The 21941-nt window shown below is 41.9% G+C and overlaps 1 protein-coding gene across 2 annotated transcripts in view; it reads left to right on the forward strand.

Moving 5' to 3' along the window:
• The first annotated feature begins 10637 nt into the window (after positions 1 to 10637).
• Positions 10638 to 21941, forward strand: part of LOC124717189 (ADP-dependent glucokinase) — an 87910-nt gene continuing 76606 nt past the window's right edge. For both annotated transcript variants that reach the window (XM_047243966.1, XM_047243967.1), the window contains exon 1: positions 10638 to 10978. In XM_047243966.1, the coding sequence (XP_047099922.1) occupies positions 10650 to 10978 (329 nt within the window). In that variant the 5' untranslated portion in view covers positions 10638 to 10649. The remainder of the gene's footprint in view (positions 10979 to 21941) is intronic.

Consider the following 21941-nt stretch of genomic DNA (forward strand, 5'->3'; position numbering starts at 1 on the left):
ATCACATCTGCGCAGACAGATCCTTGCGTGTGGACAGAAGATTTGCACCAACCTGAGGTGTGTGCAAACCTGGAAGTTGGAGTTGGAGGTTTGAGCGAAACCTCTCAAATCTGTGGGTTCAAACCACATCTGCACAGACAAGTTGGAGCGTGTGTACAGGAGATCGCCGCAAATCTGGCGCGAAACAGTTGTTTATTCAGTCTAGTGTTTGGATTTGTGCGCACAGGGCATTAAAATGGCTGATACTCGTCAGTGTTCTCGAGAGTTTGTAAGTGAATTCATTGAAATATATAGAAACCACCCAAGTTTGTGGAAGATTAAAAGTAAAGAATATAGTGACCGAGACAAGACAGCAGCATACAATGCTCTAATTGAAATATTGCGGGCAGTTGACGCCTCGGCAAACAGAGAAACGGTAATTAAAAAAAAATCGTTGCGAACTGGCGAAATTATTTGCGGATGGATGTAGAAACTTATAATTATCTCTTAAAGCTTGTAACCCCTTATATTATGAGAAAAAATACTTGTATGAGAAGGGCAATTTCTCCTCATGAACGGCTAGCGGTAACATTAAGATTCCTAGCAACAGGAAGGAGCTACAAGGATTTGGAATTTTCAACTGCAATATCGAGTAAAATAATACCCAAGACATTTGAAGCTATTTACGCTCTCCTGAAGGGTGATCCATGAAGGCAAGTCAAGTAAATTAAGTCTGTCAGCGAACTGTTTACCGAAAAGAGTTATCCAAAGTTCAGAAATCTAGAAGATCTGGTGTAAGAGTAGATCAAGTATGCCAGCCAATGTTATGGTATTTTGATCTGCTTGGCTTTCTTAGTGATCAAGAAACGCCAAGACCAAGCAGGACATGAAATTGGGGTGTCAGTGTGCCAGGAAATGGAACACCACGTAATGTAAAACAAAACAGGTTCGCCCTGCAACTCTCGCACTAAATGTACGTGAGAAAACTGCTTTCGCTTTAGCAGCCACTGTCTACACCATTTTGACCGCTTTCTCTGTTTCCTGCGGTTGGTCTGAATGTTTTTTTTGCAACACAAGCTGCGAACACAGACCACAACAGAACTTCCTCCATTTCTATATTTCAAAATAACTGAATTAAATTTTTGACGTTTACGGTGAGCGTAGTCGTTTGCCACTGATATTTCTTTTCTACACCGACAGATGGCGGGCGAGTAGTAGATTGGGGTTTGTGTCGTGTGAACACACCACATTTGCAGCGATCTTTTGCATGTACAGAAATCTGCGCCGATGTCTGCGCAGACACATCGTTGCGTGTGGACCGGGCTTTAGGCCAAGCAGTTATTTGATTCATACCGCGCGAAATTCAAAATTGTTTGTAAATTAACGGGGGTTTTAATCTTGTGTACATTGTCACAGCCTTCACATCAGCCTATGCCGTTTTTGCAGTTTTTACGACTTTCACACTTTACAGCAATGAAGGACTTTACTGAAAACGCCCTGAAAAATTTATTCCAAATAAGAAAAAAAAGACACACCACGAATGAATTATCCGAATGGGACGGAAAGACCAGCAGATTTGATGTACATGTACAAACAAACAAATGACTACAGTTTCAGAAAAATTGCATGATTTAATCAAGATGAAGAGTTTCACAAATTGAGCAAGTCAATAACGAATTGGTCCACGTCTGGCCCTTACGCTAGTAGTTATTCTGCTTGGCATCGATAGAGTTGTTGGAGGACTTATTGAGGGATATCATGCCAAATTCTGTCCAATCGGCGCGTTAAAATGTCAAAATCTAGAGGTGGGAGGAGGGTCCTGTCCATATTGCTCCAGACGTTCTCAATTGGGGAGGGATCCGGCGATCTTGCTGGCCAAGGTAGAGTTTTACAAGTGCGAAAACTAGGAGTAAAAACTCACGATGCATGATGACGGGCACAATGGCGCCCAAACAAGAGTTTGTAGGGGGAGGGCTAGAACTGAAGGTGTGGACTATTTTTAATATTTTGGAAGATGAATGGTAACCTGTAAGTAGCCATAAAACATTCCCAGGTCTGACTCCATTAAAAACCTGCGCAGTACCAGCATTTAAATCATTCTCTCGAAAGAAACACATCTGCCAACACTATATTTTTTTTCCCCTGAGAGCTAGGTGAGGCTACTGCAGACCCCCTTCTCCCCAGATAAAGGCGGCCTTAGGCGAGTGTTTCTACTGCTTGTCTTTGTCCTTGCCAAACCCTACCTTGGCCAGCAAGGTCACCGGATTCCTCTCCAACTGAGAATGTTTGGAGTATTATGGGCAGGACCCTCCAACCATCTCGGAATTTTGATAATCTAACGCGCCAGTTGGGCAGAATTTGCAACGCTATACCTCAGGAGGATATCTAAGAACTCTGTCAATATCAAGGACATAGCCAAGAGGAGAGGAAGGGGGGGGTGATCCATAGGGCTCAACCTCCCTTTTCACGTAAATGATATTACACGGGTTCTAGCTGCCATGTAACGAAACTGTAATGACTGGAAAAGAACTGGACGCTGCCACAATCATATCCTCGAAAAAAGGAATGAATTTCGCCCCTGTTATCAGAACGACACCGAAAAGGAACATTATCTGTTGCTTGGAAGAAGCATTACGAGGGCTTCCAAAGGATGAAGCAGAGGAACTCGGACGGGAAATCTGCAGAATAATCTACAGATGTCGATTACCTAAAAATAACATAACTGCGGAAGAACTAGTAACTCTCCGATCCCTTAGAGACGACCCTGATACAACGATCCTACCATCTGTTACAACTTCTGCACCACTTGTTAGCAGCAGACACAGTGGCTGTTCCAAAGACCGAGACGGCGTGGAGTTTTACAATTATTTACTGAACTTTCTTTACAATTTCTCCCTCCTCGTCGCTGCCCAGCCCTGCAGATCCCTCCGCATGGCTGCTGCTATGTAGATTCTCCGACAGTGCGCGCAACGCACGCCGCTGGTCGCACTCGGGAGCCTCAGGCCACCATCTACATCTACATCTACATTTATACTCCGCAAGCCACCCAACGGTGTGCTCCGCTGAAGCCAGGATGCCCTGTGGTTGAGATGAACTCGTCGCCGTGAGGTCAGCTGCCGACGCCTGCTGCACCGGCGGCTGGGAAGCCATCATTCGCGATGTCCGCGAGGTCCCATCATGGACGGACCACGTGCCGTGGGGCCGGGTTGCTGTGAAGTCCGGGTGTCAGTCCCCGGCGGCGCCTGTGACCAAGACCGCACTGCGGCCGGTCCTGCTGGAAGTACTCGCTGTGGTTAGTCAGCCATGGTGCCGACCGGACTTGGGCCGACCTCCAGAGCTGAAGCTGACATCTGGCGGCTAACACTTGACTCCTGCGAGCTGGAACAGACTTCCGGAATCATCACCTACGAAGATTGAACATTTGGACACAGACCACATCTGTCCTCAGATCCGAACTGCTTCCTAATGGCTTCTGTCTGTTGCTGCCTGCACTCCACTATTTATATTCAGCAGGAGGACATTTTTTACCCTCGGTGGTAGCTTTTTGTTATTACTCCCGTAGTATATTGCAGCGTAAATTAGCGTGCTGGCCTCACTTCCCCTTACTCAGTACTCTCCAGGTTTCGCTCGGCGCTCGGTCTGTGTGGGTCCTTGCCTCAGCCTGTCGGTGGACTGCTGCTGTCAGCAAAGCTGTCTGTGCTTGCCTACTTCGCAACGCCTTGGTCGCCGGCGTGCCTCTGTTTTGCCATTCTGTTTTGCGTGAAGCAACGCTTACTACATGTGGATGCAAAACATCAGACAAAGGGAATGCAACAGTGCCATTAAGCACCGACGAGTAACAGCAGAAAACAAAACTGCTGCTACAAAATGAGGCCTACAAGAGGTTGAAGAAGGCTCCAACCCCGATGATGACTAGAAGGACGATAGCTCTACTGAAGAAATCTGACTTACCTGAGCCAATGAAGAAGCGGCTGGACCCCACAGCGCCAGCGATATCACACCTTTATGAACTCCCCAAGATCTATAAGCCTCTGAGGCCGATTTTGGACACCATCAACTCTCACGGCTAAGCACTAGCAAAACACCTAATGACGCTGGGACACTGCAGCTACCATGTGAGAAACTCGACCAAATTCATAGAAGTACTCAGGGACATGCAACTACAAAGCAAAGACCGACTCGTGACCTTCGACGTGACGTCGCTCTTCACGAAAGGACCCCTTCAAGACTCCTTGGCAGTTTTGGCTCAGCATTTTCAACCACAAACAGTCAGCTTTTTCAAACATACACTGACAACCACCTACTTTCTGTGCAATGGGGAATTCTTCAAGCAGATCCACGGTGTGGCCATGGGTTTCCAACTGGGTCTGATGATTGCAAACCTCTATTCGGAACATTACAAGGAGGTGGCCCTTCAAGCCGCTGGACAGAAACCAAAGCACTTCTTCCGTTATGTCGATGATACTTTTGTAGTGTAGGTGCATGGCAGACAGGCACTAGATAAGTTTCTGGAGCACCTCAACAGCATCCATCCGAGTATCAAATTTATGATGGAAATGGAGGGAAATGGACGCCTCCCCTTCCATGAGATATTAATTAAGAGGAAGGCAGATGGTTCACTAGGCCATACAGTGTATGGGAAGAAGACACATGCGAACCTATACCTTCATGCAACAAGCTGCCACCATCCAGCACAAAGACAGACAGTGCTGACCACCCTGGTAAAGAGGGCACACACCATTTGCGACAAAGACAGCCTACCATCCGAGCTGCAACACCTGAGGGAGGTCTTCCACCAAAATGGCTACAGTGAAACGCAGATCAACAGGGTGCTAAAAAGGAAGAAAGAAGCAGCATCAACCCCAGAAGAAGAAGAAGAAGACAAACAACTCGCGTTCCTTCTTTACGTGGGTCCACTCTCGGCCAAAACTGCACAACTTCTGGGCAAACACAATTTCAAAACCGTTCTACACCTACCACCAAAGACGAGGGAGTTCCAAGGTTCTGCCAGACCCGTTGAAGCTTAACACGCCAGGAACATACAGCATCCCATGTGAATGTGGAAAACAGTACATTGGAAAGACACAGCGCTGTATATCTAAATGCTGTGAAGAACATATCAGGTGTGTGCGACTAGGACACACAGAAAATTCAGCCATGGCAGAACACAGCATAAAGGAAGAACACAACTTCAACTTCGAAAAAATGAAGGTGCTGTGCTTAGCATCTGGCGTCTGGAAAAGTATTGTCAAAGAATCCCTAGAAATAACGATTCACGACAGCCTGGTTAACAGGGACGAAGAATGCCAAGTGCAGTGTGGAGCCCTGCGATAGCGGCAATCTGTCGGAGCGCGCCCGCCTACATCCTCCGCCACAGACTCAGACAGAATGCCCACACTGACAAGGGAACCTCCCCATCGCACCCCCCTCGGATTTAGTTATAAGTTGGCAGAGTGGATAGGCCTTGAAAAACTGAACACAGATCAATCGAGAAAACAGGAAGAAGTTGTGTGGAACTATGAAAGAAATAAGCAAAATATACAAACTGAGCAGTCCATGCGCAAGATAGGCAACATCTAAATCTGAGGGGGGGGGTGCGATGGGGAGGTTCCCTTGTGAGAGCCGAACGCGACCGCCGGGGGCAGCCGCTATCCCCTCCACCGTGCGCCTGCAGCCGGACCACCGCAGCCTCCCTAGGACTAGTGGAGAGGAAGGGGGAGAACGCGCGTACAAATACCCCACTCTCCGCAAATCTGGAACTCTCGAACTGTCAACCGCAGCAGCCGCCGCCTCTCCCACACTGTTCACCGTAACGGCGCGATCACCCTGGGGCCGTTCGAACCCACAATCTTCCCTGTATGGTGACAACCGGACTTGCTCGATATCGCTAGTCTCAAGGGCATCGGGCAATACGCGACCGCCGATACGAGATACGTCCTGTCCTTCAACCGTGTACTGGTCTTTTGGCCTCGACTAAGTCAGAGTTTCTCTTCCAGATAGCCGCCTGAGCTACTGCAGGCTGGACACAGGGTGAACAAATCGACAAATCGAAAAACAACTTACTGTTTCCAGTAGTGGATACATGATTTTCAAGCACAGTATGAGTAAACGTGTTTATGTGCATATAAACTAATATACTGTATACAAAAGTCTAATGGAATAATCGATACTCATCAAAACACTACAAGCGTAGCCAACTTTATGGGCTATGTGACAGGGCCACTATCAACTGTACAGTGTTTTCATGTATATAGAAAATATTATGCAGTGAATTTACATAAAAAAACAGCGACAAAATAAAAGTACAATTGTGTAATATTATATAACAGCTCCGCCACTGTACCAAGGATGAAAAACTTAGCTTTGGCATGCCAAACTCGTAGGTAAACAACTGTCAACTACATATCACACGATTTTCGCAATATAATAACTGATGGAAGACTATCTGCATCCCACACAGGCTGCAGTGCCAATCATAACAAACAACGAGGCACAGCTCTATATCAGCAGAAGACATCGCTGTACATCGATTTCTGGCCAATCAGTGCGCCCTCTCCCTCCAAATATCCCAGCAGCTACTTCATCAGAGAACAGTAAACATTAGGTACTATGTTAATTTCGTTTAAGACAATTTATTTTTAGGTAACAATTTTCTGTTTGCATAAACACTTGAAGATGCTCGAAATGCATTGTACTGTGTGCAATTAAACGTAAAACAAATAAAAGTGACTGGTGGCAGAAAATAAAAATAAATAATTATTTCACAGAGTCCCATTTCGCAAACGTAGTCAAAATGGTCAAAATTAAGAGTTACACATTGCAAATGTTATAATAAGAGGCATTTGCAATGCCTACATCAACGAACACAACAGTTTATTAAGATCTTATAAGAATATTGCATCTGCATGCTCATCTAGCACCTAGAAATATTTATTTCTGAAAATTATGTAGAAAATGTATAGTTACAAATAAAATAAATTACACTTTAACAGCTGTCACTTTCTTTCACCTCTTATTTAGAATAACATTCCTGCAATTACTTTAGAATACAAGTGAGATGTATTGAGAAAGTTGAAAAAAAAGTGTTATTACTATACTTGAGTAACTACATAAAACTGATCATTTTATGGTGAACAGCTATGATGATTACAAAATGATGTGAGGTTTGATTTCGTTCCGTGCAGTCAGTACCATCCAACTCTGATAACATGATATGTGTTTTTTTATTCTCTGCGATATAGGTCAAGAACCATGGCAATTTGGTGTTTATTGTAACAGGAACATAATGTTAACTTCCTTCATTCACGTTTGTTGGAAGTTAAAGGTTTTACCACTGCAGTTATGAACACATAATGGTTAATTTCTGTGATGAAAGTGTGTGGTGCTTATATTACATGACACATGGAGAGGTTTATGTATTAGTAATCAAGTATTATTGAGTAATTTGTGAAAGGTGATTTGCAGTTTCATAACAGCTCACTTAATCCTAGCAACGGTTAAAATTAATATAATACTGGCAGTATATCCATTTTCTAGTACTGGCGACATAAATGCACTTGAGCACCTGTATAGTGGATTTGGAAAAGGAATTATAATTTTAGGGTGCTGTAGCTTTTAATAAACGAACATGACTATCCTATTATCTACTGTATTACACCGTCTTTTAGTGCACTTACACAAAGTATAACTCAAAAAGTCGGTAGAAATTAACTTCGATATTGCTTCTTATTTAACTGATGTTGGGTACTCAATAAAAATAACAGCTTTCAAATAAGTCTTCAGGGTAACATAACTAGCAACCTGCACATGACACGAGAGCTTCAAAGTTGTACTGTTGGGGACATGGTATAAATATTTCAAGATGACAGTAATCGCCAGCTATCAAATATTAAACTGTCACTTGCACTTTCTCGAGCAAGTACTACACCTCCAAAGTGAGCTCGAGACACAGCTGAAAAAGCATACAAAACTCGCTTTTATTTTCGAAAGTGGTTCATGAATTTATCTTCGTTTATGAATTCTGCTTTGTTTATAAAGGTTGTTTGATGTCCGTGATTTTTGGGTAAAATACGGATCCATCGTTTATGATTTCTCTTCTTTTTATTGTATTCGTTTATGAATGCTGCTTTGTTTATAAAGGTTGTTTGATGTCCGTGATTTTTGGGTAAAATACGGATCCATCGTTTATGATTTCTCTTCTTTTTATTGTATTCATGATTCAAATCTAATGCCATAATCTAAATGTCAACACCAATTTCTGCCTGAGTTATCTCAGCTGACGATATATAGTTATTTAAAACAGTGCCACTCTTCGATCACAGGTACGAATGGTGGTTGGTTCGGTTGGGGAGTAAAGGGACCAAACTATCAGCAGTCCCTTTTTCCATATTCAAACAGGTCTCGGGATAAAAACGGTACCAAAATGAATTGGAGAAAGTAAAAGGCGTAAAACTAACTCAGAACCATACTTAAGAAGAAGCTGAAAGAGGGTAACAAAAGGGGAAAACGTACACTAAAAGGAAAACGTAGTGGAAGGTATTAAAATAATATAGCAGATTGCCTGGGCTGTCTGATCGCAAAATTAAAAAGGATGAGCCAGCCACTCTGCAACACACTAAAATCTCCAGCCTGAAAAACAAAGCTCAAGGAACATAGATAGGGAAAAGACCAACACCAAGGCGAACAAACAGCAAGCAAAAAGTGAGGAAGAGTTAAATGGAAGTTTGGGTGGAGGCCAGACACTCACCTTAGATGGGGTGATGAAGACCATCCTCAAGAAGAAAACATAAAACCATACCAGCTGTTTGGCCAATGCGGAGTTGGCAAAGGACAATGAAGTCACTGCGATTGGTATGCATAGATGACTGCCATACAATCATTGTCTCCTTGAAAACTTGTAGTTTATTTGGTGTAATGAGGGTGCACCACTCGGCATCCAGACCCCAAAAACTTTGCCACATAAGACAAATTGGAGATCAGTCTGTAGTGGTTCAGTCTCCAGAGTTGATTTACTGGCAGCCTATTTGGCCAGCCTGTCAGCATGTTCAATGCCCAGGATTCCCACACATCCTGGTCCAAATGAAGGTCACTACAGATGACGAAAGACTCGTCTGTGCAGGAGCAGATATGCTCAAGAGCGCGATGGATGGCTGCCAAATCTGCAGTGAAAATACCCCAGGAACGCTGTTCAGTATATCCAATGTGACTGTAAGCAAGCCAACAAAATTGTAGACAATTGAGTCATCAGTGCAGACTGTTTTTGAGCCCTGTAACTCGCCGAGAATAGAAAGAAATTGCTGGCTGAGGGCATCAAGTGGCACTCGGCCTTTTGGATCTTGCAGTAGGTCCAGACAAAGCTGTGGCCAAGGCATGGTCCATGTACGTAAGTGGACCTGCAGGAAATGTGGTAGAGGTAAGGTGTTGAGTTCAGTAAGAAGCGACTGGACACAGAGTGCAATTGGAATCCCAGAAGTTGTTGTGGGCAATGGATTGCCGTGTTAAGGAAATGGAGGTGGTAATTTGGATGGTGAGACTAATTATGGTTGTGGGCTGTGTAATTCACAAGCAGCAGTTGCCATCTGAGCCATACTAGAGAACGCCAGCATTCACGAGGAGGCTGTTCACTGGGCTGATGTGGATAGCTGCCGTTGCAAGTCGAACTCTACAGTGGTGGATAGGTCCAGCAGCTGCAATGCTGAATGTGATGCTGATCCATACACCAGGCTCCCATAGGCCAGAAAGGACTGCGCAATGGCTTAGTACAGCAGTAGCAGTGTAGAGCAGTCACAACCCCAGTCAGTGTGGCTCAGCAGTTTTCCTTAAGATGACGAAGAAAAAACAGACACCATATCCATATAAAGTATATAGTTCTGTCAATACCCACCGTGACTTTCTTCTGTGCAGATGCACACATATTACCCGAACTCATACGGGACTTGGTAGAATCTCTTCCTTGAGTAATGAGTGCGTTGGGTAGGGACACTGCGAATTTAGTGTGTGGACATATAAGGTGAGAATGTGGGTCTCGCGGGAGGCGTGCGCGAGATAGTCCCTGCAGTCGCATTATCCTCTGTGCCCTCGGTGGCTCAGATGGATAAAGCGTCTGCCATGTAAGCAGGAAATCCCGGGTTCGAGTCGCGGTCGGGGAACACATTTTCATCTGTCCCCGTTGATATATATCAACGCCCGTCAGTAGCTGAAGGTATTAATATATAATTCTAATTTCATCGTGATTTAGGTTTTCTATAATTTCCCTCAGGCGTTTTAGGAAATGGCTTGTGGTTCCTTCGAAAGGACACGGCCCACTTCCTTCCCCATCCCTCCCTAACCCTATGGGACCGTTGATGTCGCTGTTTGGCTCCCTCCCCCAAATCAACCAAACAACCACCAAGGAAGCCAGTAGTGTCATATTAGTTGCATGTTGAATCAAAGCGTAAGTATTAAAATTAATTTTCAACTAAATCATTGGATTTACGTTGCAAGAAATTAAACAAAACTGGGACTGAAATAAATGATTTGCAGCAAATACTATTGATTATTGACGTCTATTCGTAAATCACAAGTAAAAGATATGACCTTTCGTATTTAGCGTTTTTTCTTCACGTGGCACGTTTCTTTCTGCTAGTAAATTATCTTTGGTTGCCTGCTGTTTAGGAAGTGCCAATTCAAAAATGGGAAACTTTCTGAAGTACTGTAGTTTTATTTCATTATTAGTCCTTTTATATTCATTGTACGTGAGAAGAGAGGCGGGTGATGAATTACAAACCAGGTTAAATTCAGTGCTTGAAGGATTGGTGAAGGCTGAAAAGCAGTTTTCCTTAAACCAGCACCCAAAAGTAGCGTTGGGTTACGGTGCATGTCAGGACGTGTTTGTTGATGCTAGACTTTTGTTGACATATGATAGCATTGCAGAAAAACCTGAACATTTCAGTGATATCAGATCAAGAGATGAACTTCTGAGATCCTACGCGTATTTCTTCAGGCATGGTGCAGCTGCGGAGTAAGTGTTTGTTTATACCGTAAAACTTCTTTTAGGTAACGTTTCGAGGGGCTTACTCAGCAAAGTGAATTCGAACTGGCTTTATTAAATTAATTAATACTTGGTAGACTTGTCCTACATCCTTAACACCGAGTGAAACTGGTGGAAGAAAATCCTTTGCATAAACAAAGAGTAATGAATTATCGTTACATGGATTTGAAATCATAGTATCGTGTCAGTATTTATGTATGGTTGTTACTGAACCGAAATGGGTTTCATTTACTTCGCCGAGCGAAAAAAAAAAAAAATAATAATTCGTTCTGTGGTTTTAACAACGGTGCCGTTTCCGTGGCACAAAACATTCCCTTAAGTAGTGTCATTCCGAGACAGAAAAGGAACTACCAACTTTGAATTTGTGCGTAACCACTTATTCGTTCTGTGGTTTTAACAACGGTGTCATTTATGTGGCACAAAATATTCCCTTAAATAGTTGTTGTTGTGGTCTTCAGTCCTGAGACTGGTTAGATGCAGCTCTCCATGCTACTCTATCCTGTGCAAGCTTTTTCATCTCCCAGTACTTACTGCAACCTACATCCTTCTGAATCTGCTTAGTGTATTCATCTCTTGGTCTCCCCCTACGATTTTTACCCTCCACACTGCCCTCCAATACTAAATTGGTGATCCCTTGATGCCTCAGAACATATCCTATCAACCGATCCCTTCTTCTTGTCAAGTTGTACCACAAACTTCTCTTCTCCCCAATCCTATTCAATACTTCCTCATTAGTTATGTGATCTACCCATCTAATCTTCAGCATTCTTCTGTAGCACCACATTTCGAAAGCTTCTATTCTCTTCTTGTCTAAACTATTTATCGTCCATGTTTCACTTCCATACATGGCTACACTCCATACGAATACTTTCAGAAATGACTTCCTGACACTTAAATCAATACTGGATGTTAACAAATTTCTCTTCTTCAGAAACGCTTTCCTTGCCATTGCCAGCCTACATTTTATATCCTCTCTACTTCGACCATCATCAGTTATTTTGCTCCCCAAATAGCAAAACTCCTTTACTACTGTAAGTGTCTCATTTCCTAATCTAATTCCCTCAGCATCACCCGACTTAATTAGACTACATTCCATTATCCTTGTTTTGCTTTCGTTGATGTTCATCTTATATCCTCCTTTCAAGACACTGTCCATTCCATTCAACTGCTCTTCCAAGTCCTTTGCTGTCTCTGACAGAATTACAATGTCATCGGCGAACCTCAAAGTTTTTATTTCTTCTCCATGAATTTTAATACCTACTCCGAATTTTTCTTTTGTTTCCTTTACTGCTTGCTCAATATACAGATTGAACAACATCGGGGAGAGGCTACAACCCTGTCTTACTCCCTTCCCAACCACTGCTTCCCTTTCATGTCCCTCGACTCTTATAACTGCCATCTGGTTTCTGTACAAATTGTAAATAGCCTTTCGCTCCCTGTATTTTACCCCTGCCGCCTTTAGAATTTGAAAGAGAGTATTCCAGTCAACATTGTCAAAAGCTTTCTCTAAGTCTACAAATGCTAGAAACGTAGGTTTGCCTTTCCTTAATCTTTCTTCTAAGATAAGTCGTAAGGTCAGTATTGCCTGACGTGTTCCAGTGTTTCTACGGAATCCAAACTGATCTTCCCCGAGGTTGGCTTCTACTAGTTTTTCCATTCGTCTGTAAAGAATTCGTGTTAGTATTTTGCAGCTGTGACTTATTAAGCTGATAGTTCGGTAATTTTCACATCTGTCAACACCTGCTTTCTTTGGGATTGGAATTATTATATTCTTCTTGAAGTCTGAGGGTATTTCGCCTGTCTCGTACATCTTGCTCACCAGATGGTAGAGTTTTGTCAGGACTGGCTCTCCCACGGCCGTCAGTAGTTCCAATGGAATATTGTCTACTCCGGGGGCCTTGTTTCGACTCAGGTCTTTCAGTGCTCTGTCAAACTCTTCACGCAGTATCGTATCTCCCATTTCATCTTCATCTACATCCTCTTCCATTTCCATAATATTGTCCTCAAGTACATCGCCCTTTTATAGACCCTCTATATACTCCTTCCACCTTTCTTCTTTCCCTTCTTTGCTTAGCACTGGGTTTCCATCTGAGCTCTTGATATTCATACAAGTCGTTCTCTTATCTCCAAAGGTCTCTTTAATTTTCCTGTAGGCGGTATCTATCTTACCCCTAGTGAGATAGGCCTCTACATCCTTACATTTGTCCTCTAGCCACCCCTGCTTAGCCATTTTGCACTTCCTGTCAATCTCATTTTTGAGACGTTTGTATTCCTTTTTGCCTGTTTCACTTACTGCATTTTTATATTTTCTCCTTTCATCAATTAAATTCAATATTTCTTCTGTTACCCAAGGATTTCTACTAGCCCTCGTCTTTTTACCTACTTGATCCTCTGCTGCGTTCACTACTTCATCCCTCAAAGCTACCCATTCTTCTTCTACTGTATTTATTTCCCCCATTCCTGTCAATTGCTCCCTTATGCTCTCCCTGAATCTCTGTACAACCTCTGGTTCTTTTAGTGTATCCAGGTCCCATCTCCTTAAATTCCCACCTTTTTGCAGTTTCTTCAGTTTTAATCTACAGGTCATAACCAATAGATTGTGGTCAGAGTCCACATCTGCCCCTGGAAATGTCTTACAATTTAAAACCTGGTTCCTAAATCTCTGTCTTACCATTATATAATCTATCTGATACCTTTTAGTATCTCCAGGGTTCTTCCATGTATACAACCTTCTTTCATGATTCTTAAACCAAGTGTTAGTTATGATTATATTGTGCTCTGTGCAAAATTCTACCAGGCGGCTTCCTCTTTCATTTCTGTCCCCCAATCCATATTCACCTACTATTTTTCCTTCTCTCCCTTTTCCTACACTCGAATTCCAGTCACCCATGACTATTAAATTTTCGTCTCCCTTCACAGTCTGAATAATTTCTTTTATTTCATCATACATTTCTTCAATTTCTTCGTCATCTGCAGAGCTAGTTGGCATATAAACTTGTACTACTGTAGTAGGTGTGGGCTTCGTATCTATCTTGGCCACAATAATGCGTTCACTATGCTGTTTGTAGTAGCTTACCCGCATTCCTATTTTCCTATTCATTATTAAACCTACTCCTGCATTCCCCCTATTTGATTTTGTGTTTATAACCCTGTAGTCACCTGACCAGAAGTCTTGTTCCTCCTGCCACCGAACTTCACTAATTCCCACTATATCTAACTTCAACCTATCCATTTCCCTTTTTAAATTTTCTAACCTACCTGCCCGATTAAGGGATCTGACATTCCACGCTCCGATCCGTAGAACGCCAGTTTTCTTTCTCCTGATAACGACATCCTCTTGAGTAGTCCCCGCCCGGAGATCCGAATGGGGGACTATTTTACCTCCGGAATATTTTACCCAAGAGGACGCCATCATCATGTAATCATACAGTAAAGCTGCATGCCCTCGGGAAAAATTACGGCTGTAGTTTCCCCTTGCTTTCAGCCGTTCGCAGTACCAGCACAGCAAGGCCGTTTTGGTTATTGTTACAAGGCCAGATCAGTCAATCATCCAGACTGTTGCCCTTGCAACTACTGAAAAGGCTGCTGCCCCTCTTCAGGAACCACACGTTTGTCTGGCCTCTCAACAGATACCCCTCCGTTGTGGTTGCACCTACGGTACGGCTATCTGTATCGCTGAGGCACGCAAGCCTCCCCACCAACGGCAAGGTCCATGGTTCATGGGGGGGGTGTGCACTGTGAACAGCCCTAAAACTTCAAATGGCGTCAGCATAATTTACTAACCAACTGTGATTCACATGGTGGATTGATTGTGATTCTGGGACTCTGTAACATTTTTATCCGACATTTACTTGCCATCACTACTACACCTATATGGATCTAGTAAACAACATGATCTGTGCCACCACCACTCAAGAACTAAATGATCTGCAGTCTAAACAAAGAAGTTGAATGTCCCCTGTGGAATACATATGTCACGGCAAAGAATGTTACGTTGGCTTGTGGTTTTTTTTTTTTAGAAAAGTCTACCTTTGCACTGTTACATAGGTCTACTAGAAGGAATCTTGTGTACACACTGAAGTGTATTGCAGGTATTACAAGAATTACAAATACATGTGTAATATCTTTGATTTCCTCAGTAATGTGTTACAGCTTGTATCATCAAATCTTGGCTTTGTGTAGTCCATAGTACGGTCAATTCATAAAAAGAAAAAAATAAATAACTTATGGGATGTATCTTCATGTTAATATGTTGCTTCACTATCAACTGTACAACTGTCCGTAACAATGGAATCACCCATTGGCTAACTCCAGTCATGGGCTAAGCTACAGACCAGTCTGCCACTGCAACTTCCATTGTAAAAAATAATACATGCAAAATATATTTTGCTGCTATGTTGTTTCACCTGTTTTGACAAAGTTCTGTCATCACGCACAGTGATAGCATTGCAGCAGGTCAAAGCCAATGTTTTGGCATCAATAGGCTCAAAATAATTGTGGCTTTAGTGTTAGACCCACAAATGCAACACATCCATTCATTTTTTATTTTATTTATTTACACGTCAAGTTCTGTAGGACCAAATTGAGGAGCAAATCTCCCAGGTGATGGAACGTGTCAGTAAATGAAATTACAACACGAAAGTAATAACAGATAAAAATATAATGTTATGAACCCAAAAAACTGAAGCCATACGTTTATGTAAACACAATCAACACTACAAGAAGAATCAGTTTAATTTTTGAAGGAACTCCTTGAAAGAATAGGAGTGACTCATGAGGAAACTCTCCAGTTTTGATTTGAAAGCGCGTGGATTACTGCTAAGATTTTTGAATTTGGGTGGTAGCTTATTAATAGTGGATGCAGCAGTACACTGCACACCTTTCTGCACAAGAGTTAAGGAAGTCTGATCTAAATGCAGGTTTGCTTTCTGACGTGTATTAACTGAGTGAACGGGGTCGACAAGAGGTTCGTGAACTTACACCACATATTGCCTAAACCGCCTGTTTCTGAACCAAAAATATCCTTTTAGAATGGCAAGAATTACCCCAAAATACACCACCACATGACATAAGCGAATGAAAATAAGCAAAGTAGACTAATTTTTGTGTTGAACGATCACTCACTTCAGATACCGTTTGAATAGTAAAAATTTGCAGCATTAAGTCTTTGAACAAGATACTGGTTGTGGGCTTTTCACGACAGTTTACTATCTGAACACCTAGAAATTTGAGCTGTTCACTTGTATGCCCATTCTGTGAAATTGAAACATCAGGTTTTGTTGAATTGTGTGTGAGAAACTGTGCGCTTTACTACCAAGCTAGTGTCACAGCAAACAGAAATATTTTAGGCACCTCCCACTTGACCGTACCCCACTCAGACCCCCCACCCACATCATAGCCATTCTCAACATTGTGAATAATGACCTTTTGTTGGCTGTTGCTAAAGTAAGAGGTGAACCAATTGTGAGCTACTCCCCGGATTCCGTAATAGTCCAACTTCTGGAGCAATATTTTGTGATCAACACACTCAAACACCTTAGTCAAATCAAAAAAAATATGCCTATCATTTGAAACCTTTTGTTTAACCCATCCAGTACCTCACAGAGATAAGAGAATATAGCATTTTCAGTTGTTAAATGACTACTAAAGCTGATCTGTACATTTACATGGTAAATTGTGTGATATAAAATGATCAGTTATCCTTACATACACAGCCTTTACCATAACTTTAGCAAACACTGATGGCATAGAAATAGGTCTAAATTGTCTACATTATCCCTTTCTCCTTTTTTATAAAGCAGCGTTACTACTGAGTACTTCAGTTGTTCTGGAAACTGACCTTCCCAAAGGAAAAATTACAAATATGACTAAATACAGGGCTAACATGTGCAGCACAGTACTTTAATGTTCTGCTAGGCACTCCATCATAACAAGTGATTTAATTATTGACTCAATCTCCCCCTTGTCTGTATCACAGAGGAGTGTTTCAGACATCAATCTTGGAAAGGCATTTGCCAAGATAGTTATATGGTACCCTGAAGAAACTAAATTTTTGTTTAATTCACCAGGAATGCTCAGAAAATGATTGTTAAATACTGTACGTATATCTGATTTACGAGTAACAGAAATATTTTTACTACCAACTGACTTTATACCATCGCCCTTGTTCTGCTGACCAGATACTTCCTTCACAACTGACCATATGGTTTTAATTTTATCATGTGAATTAGCTATTCTATTTGCATACCACATACTCTTTGCTTTCCTAATAACATTTTTAAGCAACTAAGAGTACAGTTTGTAAAAGGTTACCGTAGCTTGATTGTGACTACTTCTGACATGTTGATATAATTCCTGCTTTGTTCTACATGATATCCTTGTCCCACTAATCAGCCACCTGGGCTGCCTACTACTGCTAGTATCCCATTTAGAATGTTCTAATGGAAAGCAACTCTCAAAGAGAATGAGAAATGTGTTAAGGAAAGTATTATAGTTATCATCTATGTTATTGGCACTACAAATATCCTGCCACTCTTGTTCCTTGACAAGGTTTAAGAAACTCTCTATTGCTGTTGGATTAACTTTTCTGCACAGTTTGTAATTACGTGTGACATTTGTTTGCCTACCAAAGCCTTTGAGTGTTAAAATTTGTGCTTCATGGTTTGTGAAAGGCCATTCACCCTTTTAATAACAGAATGCTCATCTAATAATGAAGAATGAAAAAAATTATTGTCTGTGGCTCTGTTACTGTTCCCCTGCACCCTATTTGGAAAAAAAACAGTGTCTGCATCAGATAATATCAATTTAGGAAATCAACCAACATCCTTTTTCTTGCACCATCATATACAAAATTTATATTGAAGTCACCACATGTAACTAATTTCTGGTATTTCCTATGAAGTGAGTCAAGAACCCTCTCTAGCTTGAGCAGAAATGCTCTGAAGTCAGAGTTAGGTGACCCATAAACAATGACAATTAGAAGTTTAGTGTCACTAAATTCAACTGACCCTGCACAACATTTAAATATCTGTTCAGTGCAGTGCCGTGATAGATCTATGGACTCAAATGGAATACTTTTTTTAAATTTACATAGCCACTCTTTCCCCCCATGAACCATGGACTTTGCCGTTGGTGGGGAGGCTTGCGTGCCTCAGCGATACAGATGGCAGTACCGTAGGTGCAACCACAACGGAGGGGTATCTGTTGAGAGGCCAGACAAACGTGTGGTCCCTGAAGAGGGGCAGCAGCCTTTTCAGCAGTTGCAGGGGTAACAGTCTGGATGATTGACTGATCTGGCCTTGTAACACTAATCAAAACGGTCTTGCTGTGCTGGTACTGCGAACGGCTGAAAGCAAGGGGAAACTACAGCTGTAATTTTTCCCGAGGGCATGCAGCTTTACTGTATGGTTAAATGATTATGACGTCCTCTTGGTTAAAATATTCCGGAGGTAAAATAGTCCCCCATTCGGATCTTCGGGCGGGGACTACTCAAGAGGACGTCGTTATCAGGAGAAAGAAAACTGGCGTTCTACGGATCGGGGTGTGGAATGTCAGATCCCTTAATCAGGCAGGTAGGTTAGAAAATTAAAAAAGGGAAATGTATAGGTTAAAGTTAGATATAATGGGAATTAGTTAAGTTCGATGGCAGGAGGAACAAGACTTCTGGTCAGGTGAATACAGGGTTATAAATACAAAATCAAATAGGGGTAATGCAAGAGTAGGTTTAATAATGAATAAAAAAAAAATAGGAGTGCGGGTAAGCTACTACAAACAGCATAGTGAACGCATTATTGTGGTTAAAATAGACACGAAGCCCACTCCTACTACAGTAGTACAAGTTTATATGCCAACTAGCTCTGCAGATGACGAAGAAATTGAAGAAATGTATGATGAAATAAAAGAAATTATTCAGATAGTGAAGGGAGATGAAAATTTAATAGTTATAAGTGACTGGAATTCTATAGTAGGAAAAGGAAGAGAAGGAAACATAGTAGGTGAATATGGATTGGGGGGAAGAAATGAAAGAGGAAGCTGCCTGGTAGAACTTTGCACTGAGCATAACTTAATCATAGCTAACACTTGGTTCAAGAATCACAAAATAAGGTTGTATACATGGAAGAAGCCTGGAGATACTGACAGGTTTCAGATAGATCATATAACGGTAAGACAGAGATTTAGGAACCAGGTTTTAAATTGTAAGACATTTCCAGGGGCAGATGTGGACTCTTGACCACAATCTATTGGTTAGGAACTGTATATTAAAACTGAAGAAACTGCAAAAAGGTGGGAATTTAAGGAGATGGGACCTAGATAAACTGACTAAACCAGAGGTTGTACAGAGTTTCAGGGAGAGTATAAGGGAAAAATTGACAGGAATGGGGAAAGAAATACAGTAGAAGAAGAATGGGTAGCTCTGAGGGATGAAGTAGTGAAGGCAGCAGAGGATCAAGTAGTTAAAAAGACGAGGGCTGGTAGAAATCCTTGGGTAACAAGAAATATTGAATTTAATTGATGAAAGGAAAAAATATAAAAATGCAATAAATGAAGCAGGCAAAAAGGAATACAAACGTACCAAAAATGAGATCGACAGGAAGTGCAAACTGCCTAAGCAGGGATGGATGGAGAACAAATTTAAGTATGTAGAGGCTTATCTCACTAGGGGTAAGATAGATACTGCCTACAGTAAAATTAGAGAGACCTTTGGAGAAAAGAGAACCACTTGTATGAATATCAAGAGCTCAGATGGAAACCCAGTTCTAAGCAAAGAAGGGAAAGAAGAAAGGTGGAAGGATTATATAGAGTATGTATACAAGGGCGATGTATTTGAGGACAATGTTATGGAAATGGAAGAGCATGTAGATGAAGATGAAATGGGAGATAAGATACTGCGTGAAGAGTTTGACAGAGCACTGAAAGACCTGAGTCGAAACAAGGCCCCGGCAGTAGACAACATTCCATTAGAACTACTGACGGCCTTGGGAGAGCCAGTCCTGACAAAACTCTACCATCTGGTGAGCAAGATGTACGAGACAGGCGAAATACCCTCAGACTTCAAGAAGAATATAATAATTCCAATCCCAAAGAAAGCAGGTGTTGACAGATGTGAAAATTACCGAACTATCAGTTTAATAAGTCACAGCTGCAAAATACTAACGCGAATTCTTTACAGACGAGTGGAAAAACTAGTAGAAGCCGACCTTGGGAAGATCACTTTGGATTCCGTAGAAATATTGGAACACGTGAGGCAATACTGATCCTACGACTTATCTTAGAAGCTAGATTAAGGAAGGGCAAACCTACGTTTCTAGCATTTGTAAACTTTAGAGAAAGCTTTTGACAATGTGGACTGGAATACTCTCTTTCAAATTCTGAAGGTGGCAGGGGTAAAATAAAGGGAGCAAAAGGCTATTTACAATTTGCACAGAAACCAGATGGCAGTTATAAGAGTCGAGGGGGCATGAAAGGGAAGCAGTGGTTGGGAAGGGAGTGAGGCAGGGTGTAGCCTCTCCCCGATGTTATTCAATCTGTATATTGAGCAAGCAGTGAAGGAACCAAAAGAAAAATTTGGAGTAGGTATTAAAATACATGGAGAAGAAATAAAAACTTTGAGGTTCGCCGATGACGTCGTAATTCTGTCAGAGACAGCAAAGGACTTGGAAGAGCAGTTGAACGGAATGGATAGTGTCTTGAAAGGAGGATATAACATCAACAAAAGCAAAACGAGGATAATGGAACGTAGTCGAATTAAGTTGGGTGATGCTGAAGGAATTACATTAGGTTAGGAAATGAGACACTTACAGTAGTAAAGGAGTTTTGCTGTTTGGGGAGCAAAATAACTGATGATGGTCGAAGTAGAGAGGATATAAAATGTAGACTGGCAATGGCAAGGAAAGTGTTTCTGAAGAAGAGGAATTTGTTAACATCGAGTGAAGATTTAAGGGTCAGGAAGTCGTTTCTGAAAGTATTTGTATGGAGTGTAGCCATGTATGGAAGTGAAATGTGGACAATAAATAGTTTGGACAAGAAGAGAATAGAAGCTTTCGAAATGTGGTGCTACAGAAGAATGCTGAAGATTGGATGGGTAGGTCACATAACAAATGTGGAGGTATTAAATAGGTTTGGGGAGAAGAGGAATTTGTGGCACAACTTGACTAGAAGAAGGGATCGGTTGATAGGATATGTTCTGAGGCATCAAGGGATCACCAATTTAGTACTGGAGGGCAGTGTGGAGGGTAAAAATCGTAAAGGGAGACCAAGAGATGAATACACTAAGCAGATTCAGAAGGATGTAGGTTGCAGTAGGTACTGGGAGATGAAGAAGATTGCACAGGATAGAGTAGCATGGAGAGCTGCATCAAATCAGTCTCAGGACTGAAGACCAGAACGACAACAGCCACTCTTCCACCCTGCAAGGAACTCCTTGAAAAACAGCCAGCTAATCTGTATCCTGGTAAAGGAAGCCTCTGAATTGTCAAACTATTTAAGTGGTGCTCTGACATACCAATAATTTCAGATTCAACATTTATAAGCAATTCACTAACTTTATCTTTAATTCCTCTTATATTTTGATGAAATATGCTAATTCCTTCTCTACTTATAAACATGACGTCCTCTGAAGGTGAGCACTTACAGGTGCTTCCTCTAAGCAGGTCTACTTATCAGCTGACTTCAATCAAAAAAAGGTGCAGCTCTAACACCAACTACTACATGAATTTTTCCATGAGTGATCCCACCACCACCCACTACAATGTCACCTATAAGCTTTGCCAGCCTCCCCTTCTCATCCCTATTGAGGTGCAGTCCATTCCTAGTGAAACCTGATCAACTGATAGACCCAACTGGCACTACTGAAATGTGACCCATGCCCTCTGCCATCAGCATGCACCCCAGCCCCATGTTAACATGCGTGACAGCCGCATTAAGATGAGGCCTA

Source organism: Schistocerca piceifrons, chromosome 9, assembly GCF_021461385.2.
Source record: "Schistocerca piceifrons isolate TAMUIC-IGC-003096 chromosome 9, iqSchPice1.1, whole genome shotgun sequence".
Taxonomy (NCBI): Eukaryota; Metazoa; Arthropoda; class Insecta; order Orthoptera; family Acrididae; genus Schistocerca; species Schistocerca piceifrons.